Below are 17,462 nucleotides of genomic sequence, written 5' to 3'. Positions count from 1 at the left end.
CTGGTAATTTATCACAGCAAGAAGACTATGAATTTAATGAGTGTTTGACTGTACCTTGACCAGGATCATCTGTGGGCTGACAAGGAAGTAAATGGAATTAGGGTAAAATAGTAGGCTGATTGCCGTAGCTTTTGGGAACAAAATTGATTTCGGAGTGTATCATCTGCCTACATTTCTTTATTCCATGAGTAGTTTAAAATGATGATTTGTACACTGAAAGAAATGAAACCTAGTTGAAAATACAGTATAGTCTAGAAGCCAAAAGTATTTCTCTCTTTCTATAACTAACAGTAAGGTCTGATCAAATCAGTGTAATGCTCTTCAGGGAAACCTCAAAAGCAAGATCCTTTCTACTTGAATTACTCATGAGACTAAAAGCTTGCTCTGTGTTCTAGCTTCTGAAAAATTAATCTTTTTTTTGTGTTGTTGTCAAGCAATTCTGTATCTCGTAGCTGGAGCAGGTTTCACCTTCTAGTGTTCGAGAGGCAATAAGTAAATTGTGTTTTTTCTGATGTATAGATGGCAAAGCTCCTTCACATCCTTTGAGATCCAAATTGTATATAAATATAAATAATTATGATTCTTATACTATGCTACTAGTTTCTCATGTACACCAAATTCTTGGGTTACACGTTGAATTACACTGCTTTTTCAAAAAAAAGAAGGAAATATGTTATCAATATTTCTAAGAGCAGTAAAATAAGAGTCCAACAACTTTTGTGGTCATTTGTCCAAAACCAGTAAACAGATGCAGCCCAAAAGACCCATGTTGCTTCCAAATAAGGAAACTTCCTTTATTTTCTTTAAGAATGGCTAATATATTAATATTTTCTATGATGAAAGCTACTGTTCTTATTGGCCACTGATTCAGAAGACTGAATTGGAGAATGAAAGAATGAAGCACTTTTGATAACCTCTCATATGAAAACTGCACTGTCTGCCTGAAAGGTTGTGCTATTTTATAGGTGAACTGGTAAAATTGAAATGATACATTTGTTTGCCAGCAGCTTTTAAAAATCAAGTTCTAGTTAAGTTGATTATCTCTATGAAATGATTTCTATAATAAGGGCTGTTTCCCTTTGTAGAGTGGCTTTACACCTTTGCACATAGCTGCGCACTATGGAAATGTCAATGTGGCAACGCTTCTGCTAAACAGAGGAGCTGCAGTCGATTTCACAGCAAGGGTACGGAGTAATTTCTTTCTCTTCTTAGATGCAATGGCCTACAAAAGTGGGAGTGTTTCTTTGTGTAATTCTTAGCCAAGAGTAAGTGAGGAGCAAAGTAATCCTGAAATTGTGTTGTGTTCAAAGTAATTCTTTTTCTGCAGTAATTCTTAAAGGTTGCCTCCATGCAGTACGCCAGAGTCCTTGGGAGTTGAGTTGAGTTGAGCGACCAGAATTCCCAGCCCAAGGAAGCAGGCTCCAGAAAGCTGATATTCTCACAATGTGTCAACTCAGTTCAGCTATTCTGTCAGTTAGAAATACTCCAGAAATATATGTAGGATTTACTGGCTTATTCATTATTTACTGTACTACTTTAATTTGATATTTTCACATACAAACACATTTTAAAAAAGCAAAGTAAGGTACATTGCTATTATATAAATGCAACAATAAAAGTACTAATTAATCATGACTCCTCTTTATGGTAAACAACTGCAGAGCTACGTAATATAGTCACTTTCCTGTTGTAGGTTACATAGTTTGAAGCACGGCATCTGGTACTATGAAAACCTCTGGTAATCTGTACCTCAACATAGCTACCGGATCACGAGTTTTCTGTTTAATTTTGCCAGATACACTTTGAATTAGTTTAGGCTTCTGCCTTTCAGACTGACTTCCTCCTGTTGCCATTCTGGAATAGCTGCTAATATTACCTCTTCCCTCTCCCAAAGTGTTTGCAAGGACTTTCAGCCTAAACAGGACCTACTCCTGTATACTATTGGCATTACACTAAGAAGGTTCCTTTGTGTAGGAGTTACGCATTTGTGTACTCTGTGTATGTTGCAATGATTTAAATGCATCAGTGTTTTGTGAATATTGACTCATTAGGACTCTGGTTTATGTTTGTTTATTTGTCTGACTCGGGGACTGTGATGTTTGCTGCTTTGGCAGGTGTGCTTCTTCATTTATTAAAAAACCCCAAACAATGAATAAAGATTCTTGCTTAGAAAGGAATTACTAACTCTAGCTTATATGGTGTGTGCCTAGCTCTGATGCTCAAGTACATTTTTGTTTATTCTCTACAACGTGATGGTCTCATTTTTTGTGATCCAAACACAAATTCACCGCCATTATACGCTTTCAAATCCATCATGCTCATTGTTTGTTCTTTTCATGGTGTAGAATGGAATCACCCCACTGCATGTGGCTTCCAAAAGGGGAAACACAAACATGGTGAAGCTCTTGTTGGATCGCGGAGGGCAGATCGATGCCAAAACCAGGGTGAGTCTTTCTATTCCCTGAATATGATGTTGTCCCTTCTTGGGAATGGATGGGGAGTTTTTGCTTGCTTGTTTTTGGTTTTGTTTTTTTTTTAAGGCAGAGACTGGGAACACCAAGATTCCTAGCTAGGAATTAGGCTTCAGTAATTGTGTCTTGTTCTCTGTTCTTAAAGGGAGGCATTAGATGTGGCTGTTATAAATGACTCAAAAAAAAAAAAAAAAAAAAAAAAGTTCAGCTGAACACGGCTCCAAAAATGCTAATCATGTATTCTTTTTGAAACATGGGCCAAATTTAAATTGTGACTCCAAAAATAATTTATAAGTAAATTTTTTTTTTTCTTAGTTCAGAATCCTACCTTTAGTTTTCAGATTGTTATTTGTTTTATGTAGACTGTTTTCTATGGTATCAGACTAAAGACTGGCAGGTATTGGTGATAGCAGGAGGCAAAAATGCTGTTTCCTTTAGTCTCCTGTATAATCTACCTACATCGTATAAGAAAAAGCTTATGAAACTGATCTTTTTGAGGAAATAGGCTTGTTAGTTGGTCCAACTTCACGTGACACAAGAACATGTGTGCTGCACAGCTTTGGGGAGTGGAGGGTCTGAACTCAGCTAAGGCTTTCAGTCCCCTGACTCCTAAATTTCTGTGCCAGTCATAGTATATGAGGCATAGTATGCCTCATGAAAACCACTGCAGTGGGCTGGCGGTCACTTTTTACTGAAGAGTCAATACTGGGAACGAGTAACCCACCCTGTGCCAGCAGCCACTCACCTCTTCCCCAGCCTAACCACAGAGAATTAGGTGACTTTCACTAGCTTCCTCCGCCCAGTTGTCCTGTTGAAATGCCACAGCAATACTGTCCTCTTTATTTATGGGTGATTTTGCAGTCATTCAGGACAAAAGAAAAACCTATCAGTTTATATGGGCAGGGTTAATTATTTCAAATGGGATTTTGGAGTCACCTAGGAAAACGTCATTTACACGAACTGAACTGCACAGGACTTGTTCTTGAAAGCTGCTGGTTTTTAAGCACTGATCTGCAAAATTATATCTCCAAGTAATAGAGGACGATTTAGAACACAGAGTTTAGAGCTGGACATAAGAGGCTTTGTTTAATAAGATAGAATGGTAGAAGAAGGTAGAGGATATTGCAGTCAGCTACCCTTGTGGTTGATTCAACCTCTGCAGTTACTTTGATATTAATTACATCAATCATTTGTTGCTTCATAAGCTAGGAACACAATTGTGATTACTGTGTAACTCTATATGTGATTATGATTTTGATTTCTGATTATTTATGAAATGATGTCTCTCTTGCTCTTTTTATTTATCTATTTATTTTAATTACTGGTGCTGGAAAATGCTGCCTCTCATGAAGGTGTGCAGTAAATCATTCCTGGTCAAATTTTCCACAATAAGTACCTAAAATCCCATGGTAAAGAGGCATGAAATGGTAATAATATGCTGCAGTCAGGATATTCCGCCTACTCGTAAGCACAGTAGTCATACAGAAATGGTGCATTTGGCCTGGGGAATGACAGTATTGAATTCATTTATTTCCTGTTCAGTACTGAGATACTTGTTTTAAACAAGTTGGCGCAGGTGATTGTAAAGGACATCTTGGATTTTAAGAGGTCAAGGTGTATTCCCTTCCTTGCTCACCCACAAAGATTGATGTGCAGTTGTGAATGAAACTGAAAGAACAGGACTTTGCCCAACGTAGGTGGAAGGTGCTAATTTTAGAGTCTTCTAATTTTCTTGGCTTCCTGCCCTTTGTCAGCTGCTACATTAGTTCAAAAACTGCCAGCACAAAGATATCAGTGAAAACCTGTAAAGGTATCCTAAAGCGCACAGGCTCAGCAGCTTCCTCTTGCTTTCATCTTCTGCCTTTGCCCTGCTCAAAGGCACACGCTGGTGATCGGCTGCACGTACTTCACAGTGGGGAAGATTCCAGAGCTTTGTTTTTGCTGCAGTGTGTTTGTGGCGTGATCTTGTCTTCATGCCAGCTGTTTATATCGTCTCGGTGTCTTTTTCTTTTCCCTTTGCTTTGTCCGCATGCCTTGTGTGCTTTGCTATGTCCGTGAGTATGTAGGCTATTGAAGAGGTAGGTTGTGTGTTGCATGCCGTGCATACATGTGTTTTGTACTTTAAAGGACAGACTTCCGCCTCCTCCACCTCGGTACTAACGCGCTTGCCTTTCCATACTCACCTTTTCATTTCTTCTGAGGAACACCTGCATTCTTCCAGTAGGTCAGATTCACTGCACTGAAAAACAGTGGAATTACATGTACTAGAATATTTCATTGCTGGATAGCCTGGGCTTTTATTCTTGGTCTCCATACTGCATCAAAATAAGCTCTTTGGTTAAAAAAGGACTCGTTGCTTTCATTTAGTTTATTTTTAACTTGCTATATTACATGACATCTGATGATGCATAAATTAAGATGTAAAAAACTTATTTTACCAGATTTTAGATGAGCCTCAGTACTTTAATTTTGCAGAGTTAATCTGTGAAATCTTTTTATGTTTGAAAATGTTCTATTGGAATGATCTGTTAGGAGCCCTTGTGTTGCCTGAAAAAGAGAAATTAAAATGTATGTTCTTCAAAGGGAGTAAATTATGCATGTGTCCTACTGTTCCACAGTTAATGTTGCATGTCAGAGGAAAGCCCTGCTTACTGCAGGAATTACTTGTTTATATTTTCTGTACATTTCATAACGTATTTGCTGAAATTTTATGGCATTTCTAACTAGATTATACAGATGTAGAGTTGCTAGTAAATCTGCTTGCTACACTTAAAATACTAATTTACTTAATTTTTTTGGCAAGTTTAACCATTTTTCTCAACTAACTACTATATAAGTTTCTAAAATGTGGAATTTAATTTCTTTTTTATATTGTGTCTAAAGCAAAAATGTGAACTCCATTCCCAATTATATTAATAGGATACTTTTATTAGTACTATCTGTTACATCTGTGTTTGTGCTACTTCTGTTCACATACAAGCCTTATCTGGAGTCTTGTTTGCTAAGCAATTAATGGGTAAAATTTCTTATGCTAAAACATTTCATATTTAAAATCTTAGTCAAACCTATATTCTCTACAAGTTTATGTGAGTAGAGAAATTCAATGACATATGTTTGTTTAAAATCTTAAAATTAGCTAAACTTCTGACCCGTACAAATTACGATGGTAGACCAGTGGAGTTGGGTTTCAGAAGCAATTGTGCAGACTGTGGCTTGGAATCAGTATGCAGAAACTTGTTCCCTAAAAGATGGCAGAAAGTTCAATTTATGATTAAATTGATGTCATGTGGTCAAGAGTAACGTGGCAATTATCAATTCTCACTTTGAGAGAACGAAAGCATTTACAGCCTTCCTGAAACATAGTGAGGATTATTACAGGGAGAATTATTTTAAGCATTTAACAGCAGAGCAATTTCCATATGGCCAAAATATATCTATTTCCATTAAAAAAATATAATCGGATATAACAGGATAGTAACAGTAAGGATATGCAGGATGTTGAAATCTTACTGACTATTAAAGGATTTTACGAGTATTCTTTATGAATGCAGTTTTTGTAATATCTCTGTTTTTATCATCTCTATATAAATTGCCTAGGGAAAAAAGAACAAGAGAACAAGAATGTGAGGCTTTTTTAGTTTGGGTATGCTTTTTTACTTTTAAAATACAGTGTTATTCGCAGGCTTTTGTCACTTTAGTGGTATTTCTATTTTTGTGGGACTATGCAAACACCCTGAGAAGGGGGGGAGGAACACGTTCACCTGTCTCAGACGCTGAAGTTGTCACACATTTTGTGTTCTTCCTATTGAATCTTGCCAACATTGAAATTAAATTTTTCTAGCTCTGGGACTTTAGACTCCTCTTGCAGGCTCTTGTCCAGAATATTTACAGTTGAAAAAAACCCCAACCCTGGAATAAAACAGAGCGTCTAGTCTTGGAATGGAAAGCTTATTGTGTGGGAAAGTAAACATGTTGTGTGCCTGGAGCGTGGCAGCTGGAGCTGGAGAGGGGAGTAGACGTGATAATGGTGGGGAGAAAATCTGGTATGCCATTTGTGTTGGAGAAGGGCCACAGAAAAGAAAGGAGGCTCAGCTGGAGCTGAAAGAAGTGGAACGTTGGTCACAGAGATGTATGATACCAACAGGGAAAGAAAAGGAAGGAAGCTGCGGGGGGGTGGAACTTGGATTTTGGTTTGGTTTGGTTTGGGGGTTTTGTGGTGAATGTGCTCAAGACACCCCTTAACACTCGTTCTGGGAACCTATTGAGTTTTATTTGTAATAATGTCTCCTTTCATATATATTCATCCTGCCAAAATAGGCATGGCTCTCTGCTATTTCCACATGGTAGTGGGTTTCCTACCATAAAGCCATTGTAGCAGGATCCTAACCCTCTCTTGGCACTATGCTATGTTTACAGTGTTTTTTTTCCTGCAGTAATGCTGCTGTGACATTTTCTCCTAGTCTTCACACATGCACAGACCACTAATAATTCATTGGCAGTTTTTGCCATCCCTAAAGCAATGTCAGATTATAAATATCTAATCACGATGCAGATATTTTCTGTAAAAAATATAGTAGATTCATACAATGTTTACAGGGGAGCGGGAAGGGATGTTGTACAGATTATCTAAGCAAGCTACATTGATAGTGACTATTATTTAGAATTATTTATGTCAATATCTTATTACTCAAGCAAATGCATGGTATTTTTTTTGCTGTGTTTTTAAAATTTGTATGTTGAACGGCAGACCTGGAGGAATACTTTAGAGCGTGGTTAATTATGCCAAGACTCTGAGAGCTTAAAGCAAGAGGGAGACTTGCCTTGTTCATTTTTACACAGATGAGGTTTCATAGTAATGAAAAATTAACAAATGAAAAGGCCTTTACTTGTGGAGAAAATTTAGACAATTTTGCATGTCTAACATACAGAATACTAAAATTTTATTTCACCCTTATAAAAATGAGACTATGCAGCTGCAGTTTAGAAGAATTCTTTGATAATTTGGCCTTTGATGTTCATGTGCTATCATCAGTCTTGGTTCAAATGAGCGCTGAATGTGCGCAACTGTCCTTCTGTTGAGATGCTGCCCCCATCATTTTCCATTAAGAATCTCTCGTAAGCACAGCCTCTTTTTATCTCAGTCTCTGGTAAGCTGAAGTAAAGCATTTTAGTCACTGTGAAATGCCCCAATAATTTATCTTCCTGAGCCGTGTAGTTAGAAGTCATGGACAGAATTCAGAATTAATTTTGCAGGTTAAAAAATGACCAGTGATTGATTTTCAAGAAAAAAAGGCAAAAGTTTACCTTCTATTTTGAGAGTCGTTTAAGAGGAAATTAGGAATGATGGAATTTCATGGCTTCCATACATACAGAGAGGATTGAAGTGTCATTTCTAACAGTGAACCAGCTATTGGTTACATTGCAAAGCGTGAGCTAGGAGAGTACCACATACAGGAACAACAGAACACCAGGTGCAGGATGTCACTTGGAAGATGAAAACATTTAACTTTCCATTATATACTATTTGGGATGAGGAAGTAAATATTGGACTTATTAAAATATAAGATTGCTGAATTTCTTGTCTCCCAGCGCAGCAGCCTTTGTGTTTATGGGATATCCATTATCTGTGCTTCAGAATTTGTGTCTTTCTGACCCAGTGTTGTATGTCCTGTCAAATGATGTGTTTGATATTTTGGTCAGCAAGTGTTCTTCAATTTACATGGTGTGCCAGTTAGCAATGGAGTGATTAAAAAAGTACATAGGCATACTCCTGCAATGGACTTCAGAGCACTGAGGTTCATTGCAAATAGATAATGGTGCAAACCAGGACTAATTTGGTATACCAGTTTGTCTCTTGATGTTGGCTAATGTCAGTTTGTCCTCATTGTATTATGTACGAATTCTTCTGGTAGAACAGCTCTTTGCAATTTCCCTCATCTTTGAAGAAAACATATAAGCAAAGATAGAATCTGAGGTATTAAGTATACAATAATTTTGAAATATACATGCTGTTTTCCCCAGGGCAGAAAGAGGGAAGAGGGTTATATGGGAAGGCTGCAAAGCATCTTGCTTCACTCACCTACTGGAAAGTGCACAGATAGTAAATGATGATGCATTTATAAAAGGTATGACAGGATAGAATAGGATAGGTAGCAAATTTTTATCTCTACTTTCAGAGGTAATTATAGATAAGAACAGAGGAGAAATCATGCTTTTTAATGATTTAGTTCTTATTTTTGTTTTAGCTAGACTTTCTTGTGGAGTTGATGTGTTTCTTAGCTTGTATTTTACTTCTTTCTTCTCCCTCTGGGGATTTGTCCTGTTTTTTTTTCAAGGGTTCCCACAATTCTACCTTTCTTTTGCTATTTTATTAAATAGAATAATGTCAAAGTCACTATGCAGGTAGGGAAAGTGAGCGTCCCACATAGATTAAAAATGTGGAGCACAAAAGGCCGGAAACTGGAAAGAAATACCAAATAAATACCTTTCCTAGAAATAAGTTTGGGATATATTCTCACCTTAGTAATGCTCATGGGAATTATGGGTATGAATCCCTCTGGCAGCAGGATGAAAATATACTTCAGTTGTGCTTATAAAGACTTGATTTAGGGGACACTGAAGTTTCAGTGCAGAAAAAAGAAACAGATCAGCTAGTGACTCCCAGTTCCTTTACATTGACCCAATCTGCCAGGTGTTGAACAGGCTTGAATTCTGCTTGCGGGTTTGATCTTGCATCTGTTGAATTTCATTGCAAAGCTTCCCTGGGATTTAGTGATGCCTCTGCCTCTGAGATAGTGAGCGTCAAGGCTCACCTAACCCTGTCATGTGCTTCCAAAATGTCTCTGGAAACAGTAGATAAGTAAGGGAGAAAAAATTGAAGGGAGGACTTCAGTTCTTCACTGCAGTGGAGCTTTGTTGCACTACTGACTCAGATGCTCTGTGCTTTCAAACCTGAGGATGAAGGAGGATCTACTTCTTGGAACTACCTTTTGTAGAGTATTACAGGGCTATGTTTGCATAGCCAAAATGATGTTGCAATTGCAATGGCACTGTGCAGTCTAGAGCTACTTTGAATTTAAAAATGTTAGTAGTAGAAATAAAAATATAGCAATGTAGACTTCCTCCAAATTCCAGCAAGGCAAACAGTCTATCTGTGTATGAAGCAGGATCTCTACCTTGTACTTAAGGCCATGATTTTGCATTTTTGCTACTTTTTTAACTTCTAAGTAATAAATCCGTCTCAGACCAGTTTGTTCATCTTTTAATCAGGCTGTTACTGAATTCTTCAGAAAGCACCCTAGAATAATAGCATCTACCTCATCTAAATGAGCAGTGTGTCTCAAAGGGAGAAGGCTTTTCTTGTGATTAAAAACTATTACCATTTCACCTTTATAAACCTATCTCTGTTGAATGAGTATTGATGACTTCTCTGACTGCATGCCTGAACAATATCGAGGTCTAATGAGATGAAAACTTGGGCTTCTATATTTTATGTACTTTCTTTTTTCTGTCATTCAGCACTAATATCCTTTTGCAACCATTTTTCTAGCCTCATATTTCCTGTATTTTTCTCTATGAAGTCCAAACTGTAGCAGAATTGCCTAGAATGCATTCTCCTAACTATATGTTTCATTGACACATCTTTTGCTACCACTGCTGTAATCATTACCGAGTAGCCTAAGCAAGTCTTTTGGTATAGGGTGGCATTCTGCAATGGAAAAAATATTGCAAAGTTGGTGGTCTCACAGCAGTTTTAGCAAAGAATTGTTAGCCCTTCATTCACCACTCAATTGCAGAAAGGAAAGGTTTTGTTCTGTTTGTTTCTTTTTCTCTGTTTTAAAATCTTCTTTCTCCTGCTGCCTGTTTAAAAAAAAAAATAAATTCTAGAGTAAATTTTCTCATATGAACATTTCTTGTTTCATCCCTGCATCAAAAGCAATCCAAAGGACAAGGACTGATTAATGGAGCATCCTTGGCCCAGCACACATTATCTAGGGAGAGGCAATACAATCTCAAAGCCATGCAGAGGAGAAGGAGGGGAGGAGGCAATGCATGATCTCATTATCCTCTTTGATAAGAGATTTCAACACACAATGGGCTTCCTCTCTGAAACAGTAACCTTAAAGTGTCCTTTACTGGTGCAAGGAAGAACAGGGATGAAACTTCATATGTTGGAGCCAGGTTTAGTTAGGAGTCCAAAAAAAAAAAAAGGAGCTTCTTCATACGCTTGTGGGGCTGCATTCCTGGAAGGCTGTTCCTCAGAGTGCCAGGACAGACAGCTGGGGATGTGCTCATTTGTTTTCCCTCCTTTTACTTTAAGGATGGACTCACCCCACTCCACTGTGCTGCAAGAAGTGGACATGACCAAGTTGTGGAGCTGCTGCTGGAACGAGGTGCCCCGCTGCTTGCACGGACCAAGGTGTGTGTCTTATTAGATAGAATATGTTAACAGCTCTATGTAACTTCCCACAGAATTTTCAATGTCACTGAAAGGACAAGGAACATTTCTGTTCTCCCAAAGGAAATGTATTAGTGGGTAGAATGATCCCAAATATGGTTTTCTTACATAATTAGGGACTATCCTTTCCAAATATATGAAACGGTATAAGCTTCTTTGCCCCTCTCTATAACATCAGACTAGTGCTACTGCAAGCACTTCACTTTTGTTGCTTCCTAAGACCATAGGACACAGAGATTGGAAAGCTGGGTCAGTCACTCCCGAGCGATGGTTCTTGGTATTTATTTTCCGATCCTTCATGTAAGCTAACTAGAACCTGTGACTTGCAGCTTCTCCTAGTTGTTTTCATGGACTGTTTCAGACTTGGAAAATGATTTCAGTGTGTTCTACTGATTTCTGAAAAGCACACAGCTAAGATTAATGCATTTCCTACAAATATTGTCCCTTTGGTCAAACTAATGAGAGAAAGATACTTGTAGTATAATAGCAAACCCCACTGAGCAGCACTTCACATCAGTAAATTTCAGAGTGCCTGACAAAGGTAGCTGGTATCATTAGTTGGAAAACAGTGAGACACAGTATTGCAATGATACGCTTGAGGTCCTCCGGAAGATCAGGAGGGACAAACAATTTAAATATTAGTTTCAGACCATTGCACAGTTTACGGGGCCCCACTCCCTCAAACATGAATCAAAACAAGGGCGATTGGTGTATTTTGACCCATAGTTATCCTTATTGGAGACTTAAGATTTTCTCTATATCGTCTTTGGGAGGTTTTATCCCTGGGTTGCAAACATATCAACTACATCAAATAAGGATGTGCTCAAGCTATGCATCCTTGATAGCACCAAGTAGTCCAGGTCATCTGTTTACGCAGGAGGGATCCACAGGGAGATGGCAATTGTAGGGAAAAGATTCCTTATAGTTTCACTGATTCCTTTGATGGGAGAAGGTGTTTAGGTGAACCTCATGTGTCAACACCCTCACTTCTCTAAGAGGTGGAGAGGCTCAAAAGAACAGACCCTGCCACATATATTGTGCACACTTCAGGCAGGCTTACCAGATGTTGTCAGTCAGGACAAAATATCAGCATTGCTGTGGCAGCATCTGGATGTCCCCACTGTGTTGAGGACTAAGCAGAGCAGAACTGTCTGGTGAATAACTCCCTCCTTCCAGGTGACATATAAGCAATCAGTTTGACCACACCAAGTCAGTTACCTGCTCAATTCTATATGTTATAGTCTACCTTCAAAGATGCAGTGCTTTGTAAGTACCTTATTGCATGTAAAATGAAATTAAATATGAAAGCAACTTCCTCTTCTAACTTACAGCTGAAACAGGTGGTTCCAAACTGGAGACAGACAAATATGTAAATATAAACCCAATTTTTTTCTGAAAACAACTTGTTATACATATTAATAGCAACAATTCTCTTTCTTCTTAATTGTCTATCTTCCATGGACTTCAGTATTTACAAAAAGATCTATTAAAGCCAGACAGGGCTATAAAACTCTTGCTTCCACTGCCCTTTAAGTGTTATGGTTTGAACAAAAGGTCCAACCATGGTGGTGGTTGAAGGTATCGTTACCCAGAAGCTGAGGGGTCAGGTTTGTCAATGTACATCTTTTTGTTTCATTGAGCACTTAAAGAAAAGAATATAGGTTCGTTAATAAATACGGTGATGGGTAAGTAGGTGCTTTTCTGCTAATTAACATACGACCTATGTCTTAGTGTTATGATGAGTATCCCAAGAACTGTCTTTTAAGGTTAAGATATGTTTTATTAAATCATGAGGCAAGACCCTTAGATTCTTTTGCTTTGAATAAATTCTGATTTTAGCTAATTATATGATGTTCCTCTAAATTTGCCTATATTTGCTGGAAGGGGAGGGGTGGCTATAGCTTTTTTCAGTTTTTCCTCCAGTCCATAGCTCAGATGCGTCTCTGTTTCAGTGGTACTCTGCAAACTCCTGATGGCATCCTTCTAATACATACCGCGATCTAAGGGAGAGTTACTAGAAGTTACTGTTCTGTTTTCTTTTGCCGCAGAATGGACTCTCTCCACTTCACATGGCGGCCCAGGGGGACCACGTGGAATGTGTCAAACACCTACTGCAGCACAAAGCTCCCGTGGATGACGTCACGCTGGATTACCTGACTGCCCTCCACGTGGCCGCACACTGCGGCCACTATCGTGTCACCAAACTCCTTCTGGACAAGAGAGCAAATCCTAATGCTCGTGCCCTGGTAAACCTGTCCCACCTGTATAACAAAGCTATCCAGGGCAGATGAGTAGCTCTTACTGGTAAAGCTAAGTGAAAACTCTGTCAACAAACTCTACCGACCTTAAATAGTTGCAGTAACAACAGGGGTTGTCACACCTGCTGGTTACCAGTATTGTATCTTGTATCATTAGGCCTAGTCACGGACCACGTCCCACGGCAAGTGGCTGTAGTATCAGGTCTGGAAGCTCTACAGAGTTCCTAAAATGAGAGCCATTTCTAGCTGATGCTAACATAGGCATTGGTATTTTACTGAATTAATAGTTCGGTTTTCAATACTATGTGATATGATACACAAATAATTTCTAAGCTTTCCTCTGAATCAGTAAGTTAATTGGCATGGAGAAAATATATTAAAAAGCTAATATTTCTGCATTTATCAAATTATGACATTCCCCTCTATTAGGTGCCACTTTTCCTTCTTTTCAAAAAACAGTTCTTCTGATGCTTACAGGAAAACAGGTATGATTCCTTTCACTCACTGCTCAGACCATTATCCTCTCACTGAGAGAAAAACATCACATTTGGCTTTGGGAACATATAAAGCTTTCAAGAGTCTTTAATCTATCCAAACCCAGACAAGATTCCAATTTTCTCTAATAGGAAGTGTCCCCGTGAGCTGTTAGCTGGATAGAAGGTAAAATACCAATATATTACACTCAGTGGGGGAAAGAAAGAGACTGTGAACACTTGAGATACTTCTGCATGGCAAGAAGTCTGCCATTGCCTGCTGTATTCAGTGCCTCCACAGAATTTCCACCGCAGGCCAGTCTGATGTCTTCCCCAGCTTTTTGACTTAAATATGACCCTGTGTTTTTCTGTATAGGCTCCCCCTATCCCTTACTTCCTTGGAACTGACTTTTTATTGATGCTTTTTTCTTCTGCCCTCTCGTTTTTCTTGGCCTGTCTATACCCGCAAATCCTGTAACCCCTCTTGCTTCCTCTTTTTATGCTTTTCTTGTCTTGTCTTTCTCAGTATCAAGTTCACTTGGTTGATCTTTTTCAATGCTGTTTTCATCCTTTCTTGTTTTTCTTGCCAGTCTTCTGATTATCTTTAGCTGTACTTTCCTCAGCTACCCACACATACACTATTATGTGCTAAGCCCCACATCTTCTTTCTTTCCTTCCATGACCAGAAATATACCTTCTGTTCTTCCCCCTCCCTCCCTCCCTCCCAGAGAAACATCTGAAATGAAAGGAGAACACCCTCAGGCCGCTGCCTCTCTGCTCTCTTCCCTCCAGACTGTTTTTTTGGTTTTTTTTTTTTCCCCTCCCTCTTGTTTCCTCTCCCACCGGGGACTTGTCGCCTCTGGCTTGTTTATAGTATTTAATATGTTAAATGATGCTTGTAATTTCTGGTAGTGATATGTTTTTTCTGCCTTTTCCTCTCCCCCATCCAAACTGTTCCTCACTTAAATAGCAGTAGCAAAATTAAATCAACTCAGGCAGTAAAATTAAGTGAAAATAGGGAAACTTCTGAAACAGGAAAACTCCCTATGAAATATATTGAGAGATGTGCGGGAGGTAAAATATCTAATGGTTTTGATTCCTTCTTTAGAAATTGGAGAAGCCTAATAGTATTAATAATATTCAGCTGAGTCCTGTGATGGAATAAATTTTACAAATAATTCATTTTCAGCTAGATTTAAAAAAAGAATTGTTAACATTTGCAAAATAATTTGGGGATACAAGCACTATATGAGTTCTCAGCTTTTTCAATTTGTATATGCTTTAAAGCACCTTCAAATCAACTAGTAATTAACATTTCCCTTAACAGAAGCTGACTGTAGAATAATCTGTCACATGCCTCTTTCCATGAGCTAAGATATCACTGATAAGTTCTGTTTACTGCTAGTTGATTGTTTAGCAATACTGATCCTTTTCATTAGAAAATATGGCAATTTTTCAACATTATCTAAGAATGTTACCTATGCTTTTCACTCAAATGTTCACATATGGTGAATAATGTGTTTGCTTAGCTTTAGGCACACACTTAACCTGCATTAACTATACTAGTGCATAAAAAAAGCTTGAAGTCAAAGCATGTATTACAGTATAAAGTATGAAGACTTGCTTTGATTTGGCCCTCAATCTTACTGAATAAGCATTTCTAAAGAAATGAATATGAGCTGATGGTGAGCACAACACTAAACCTATTGTCTCACAATAAAAAATGCTAGCTTGCAGGCTTGATTGAAGATGCTTCCTCCCCACCCCCATTTCATTCCTGTCCCTGCCCCATTTAATTTTAATTCAGATGAGGGCCGAGACCTTGCTTACAAGGCTTCATGACTCAGCAGGGCAGGAAGAGGGGCCACAAATACTTCAAGAGTGAACACTTTGTGTCGTGAAAGCACGGCCGAAGCAGTGATTATTTATTTAAGATACCTCACAGAATGTGCACACACGCACAAACATGAATACAGTATACTGTAGTTTGATGCATAAATATAAAAATATATACACATAGATGCTTAGATTACAAGATATCCAAAAAAGAAAAATGAAATAAGGTAGAATCTGGAAGAAGTACTCTGTTCTTTTCCTAGAGAGGTATAGAATATGCTTCATACATTTCAAAAGACACTAACTGATTTCAAAGCGATCACTAGCATTTCTTACATTTTCCTTGTGTTAGGCAATCTTGGGAACCACGTTAAGTCATCCTTACATACACATGTGTGCAACCTTCGGAACCACATACATACAGACGTGCATGCATACACTTGGAAGTCAGAACAGGCATGTCTGTATTTGGTTTTTGAAGGTGGAAGTTCAGTTTCTCTCCATTGCCTGAGAAGAAAGCAGCGGCACTGCTTTGTTCTGCCTCAGACTACTGGGAGATGTCTGTAATTCATAACCTGTTGTGCTTAAAGAACAATTGCTTCTGGTACTCTAACACTTCTGCTCCCAGTGTGCCGGCATGGAGCTGTGTGGAAAGTGTAGCTGCATGTTTTTAACTAACATGACTGTCTTTTGCACAGAATGGTTTTACTCCACTGCACATTGCCTGCAAGAAAAATCGCATCAAAGTCATGGAACTCCTGGTGAAATATGGGGCTTCAATCCAGGCTATAACAGAGGTAGAAAAATGTTTCATGTCCTGAAGAAACATTTCCTTCTCTCTCTCCCTTTTTGCCTCTTTTTTCCCTCTCTCCTCTCATGCCTCACTTTCACTTATGTTTTATTTAAACAAAGAAGCCCCTTCCTTACGCCCGTGCAGAGGAGTAAAACTGCTCTTGCTTTGTTTCGCAGTCGGGCCTCACACCAATACACGTGGCTGCATTTATGGGCCACTTGAACATAGTCCTCCTTCTGCTGCAGAACGGAGCCTCTCCCGATGTCACTAACATTGTGAGTATGGCTTTGACTAGAATCCTCTGTGCAATACCTCCTCCGAAAAGGGTCTGGCCTACCATGTAGGTCAACCAAAGGTCACATTTTAATGATACCTTCTGACTTTATTGCATTTTAGGACAAATTATCCTAGCACCTGTAGTGAAGAGAGGAAAATGGTGATTGTATATGCATTATAAGCCATCTGTGGTTTCATGTATTGTTCAACAATGCTCGTGTAGGTAAAGTTTCCCTTAGAAACAGACAAAGCTCACCAAATACATCCAAAACTGATTATAAGCCAAGTCACAGGGAAGACTGTGTTTCCGTTCTGAAAGATGAAATTTAAGTCCAAATGGCTCTAATTTCTGCTTGCATAGCTTCACTGGCTGCCATGAAATTGTGTCATTTGTATCAGTGAAAGGGTATTAAATGCTTAAAACCTAACAATTAAACAAAAAGGAAAAATGTTAAACTCACGATGTTCCTCTTATACAGGAAATTCCAGGAACTGGTGCCTTTTGAAAGAACATGCTTAAATCTAGAAAATGTGACCTTTGGGAGGTAACACAAAATGCAGAACCTGACTTACCATAGAAATCAGTGTTTGTATACCAATAGCCTAGTTACCAAGAACGTAACAATAAAAAGAACACGATAGTTTTCTGAGCTGTATTTCATAGATATCTTACTGTTCAAGTTTGTTAGTATAAACAAATAGTCAACTTATGACCACCTGCACTTTGAAAGCAGCTTTTTACCAGTAAATAATGTTATAGATAAGCATTCCCAACAACAGAACAACAACAAAAATTTAGTAATCCAGGTACACTGGACTCATCAGTTTTTCTCAGTTAGAAAAATCTTAGATGGAACCTAGTGAAAATGTTGACCGCACCGAGTTGTTTGCTTGAAT

The 17,462-nt window shown here is 38.4% G+C and overlaps 1 protein-coding gene across 27 annotated transcripts in view; it reads left to right on the top strand.

The window, feature by feature from the left end:
• The window catches only part of ANK2 (ankyrin 2), a 381,291-nt gene that overhangs the window by 261,400 nt on the left and 102,429 nt on the right, over positions 1-17,462 (top strand). For 23 of the 27 annotated variants that reach the window (XM_075037668.1, XM_075037696.1, XM_075037705.1 and 20 more), the window contains 6 exons: positions 1,086-1,184; positions 2,346-2,444; positions 10,792-10,890; positions 12,978-13,175; positions 16,195-16,293; positions 16,466-16,564. In XM_075037668.1, the coding sequence (XP_074893769.1) occupies positions 1,086-1,184; positions 2,346-2,444; positions 10,792-10,890; positions 12,978-13,175; positions 16,195-16,293; positions 16,466-16,564 (693 nt within the window). The remainder of the gene's footprint in view (positions 1-1,085; positions 1,185-2,345; positions 2,445-10,791; positions 10,891-12,977; positions 13,176-16,194; positions 16,294-16,465; positions 16,565-17,462) is intronic. The other 4 variants (XM_075037862.1, XM_075037854.1, XM_075037829.1 and 1 more) reach the window with 1 other exon arrangement.

This window comes from Buteo buteo, chromosome 1, assembly GCF_964188355.1.
Source record: "Buteo buteo chromosome 1, bButBut1.hap1.1, whole genome shotgun sequence".
NCBI classification, from domain to species: domain Eukaryota; kingdom Metazoa; phylum Chordata; class Aves; order Accipitriformes; family Accipitridae; genus Buteo; species Buteo buteo.
This window is presented reverse-complemented; position numbering and strand designations above follow the sequence as displayed.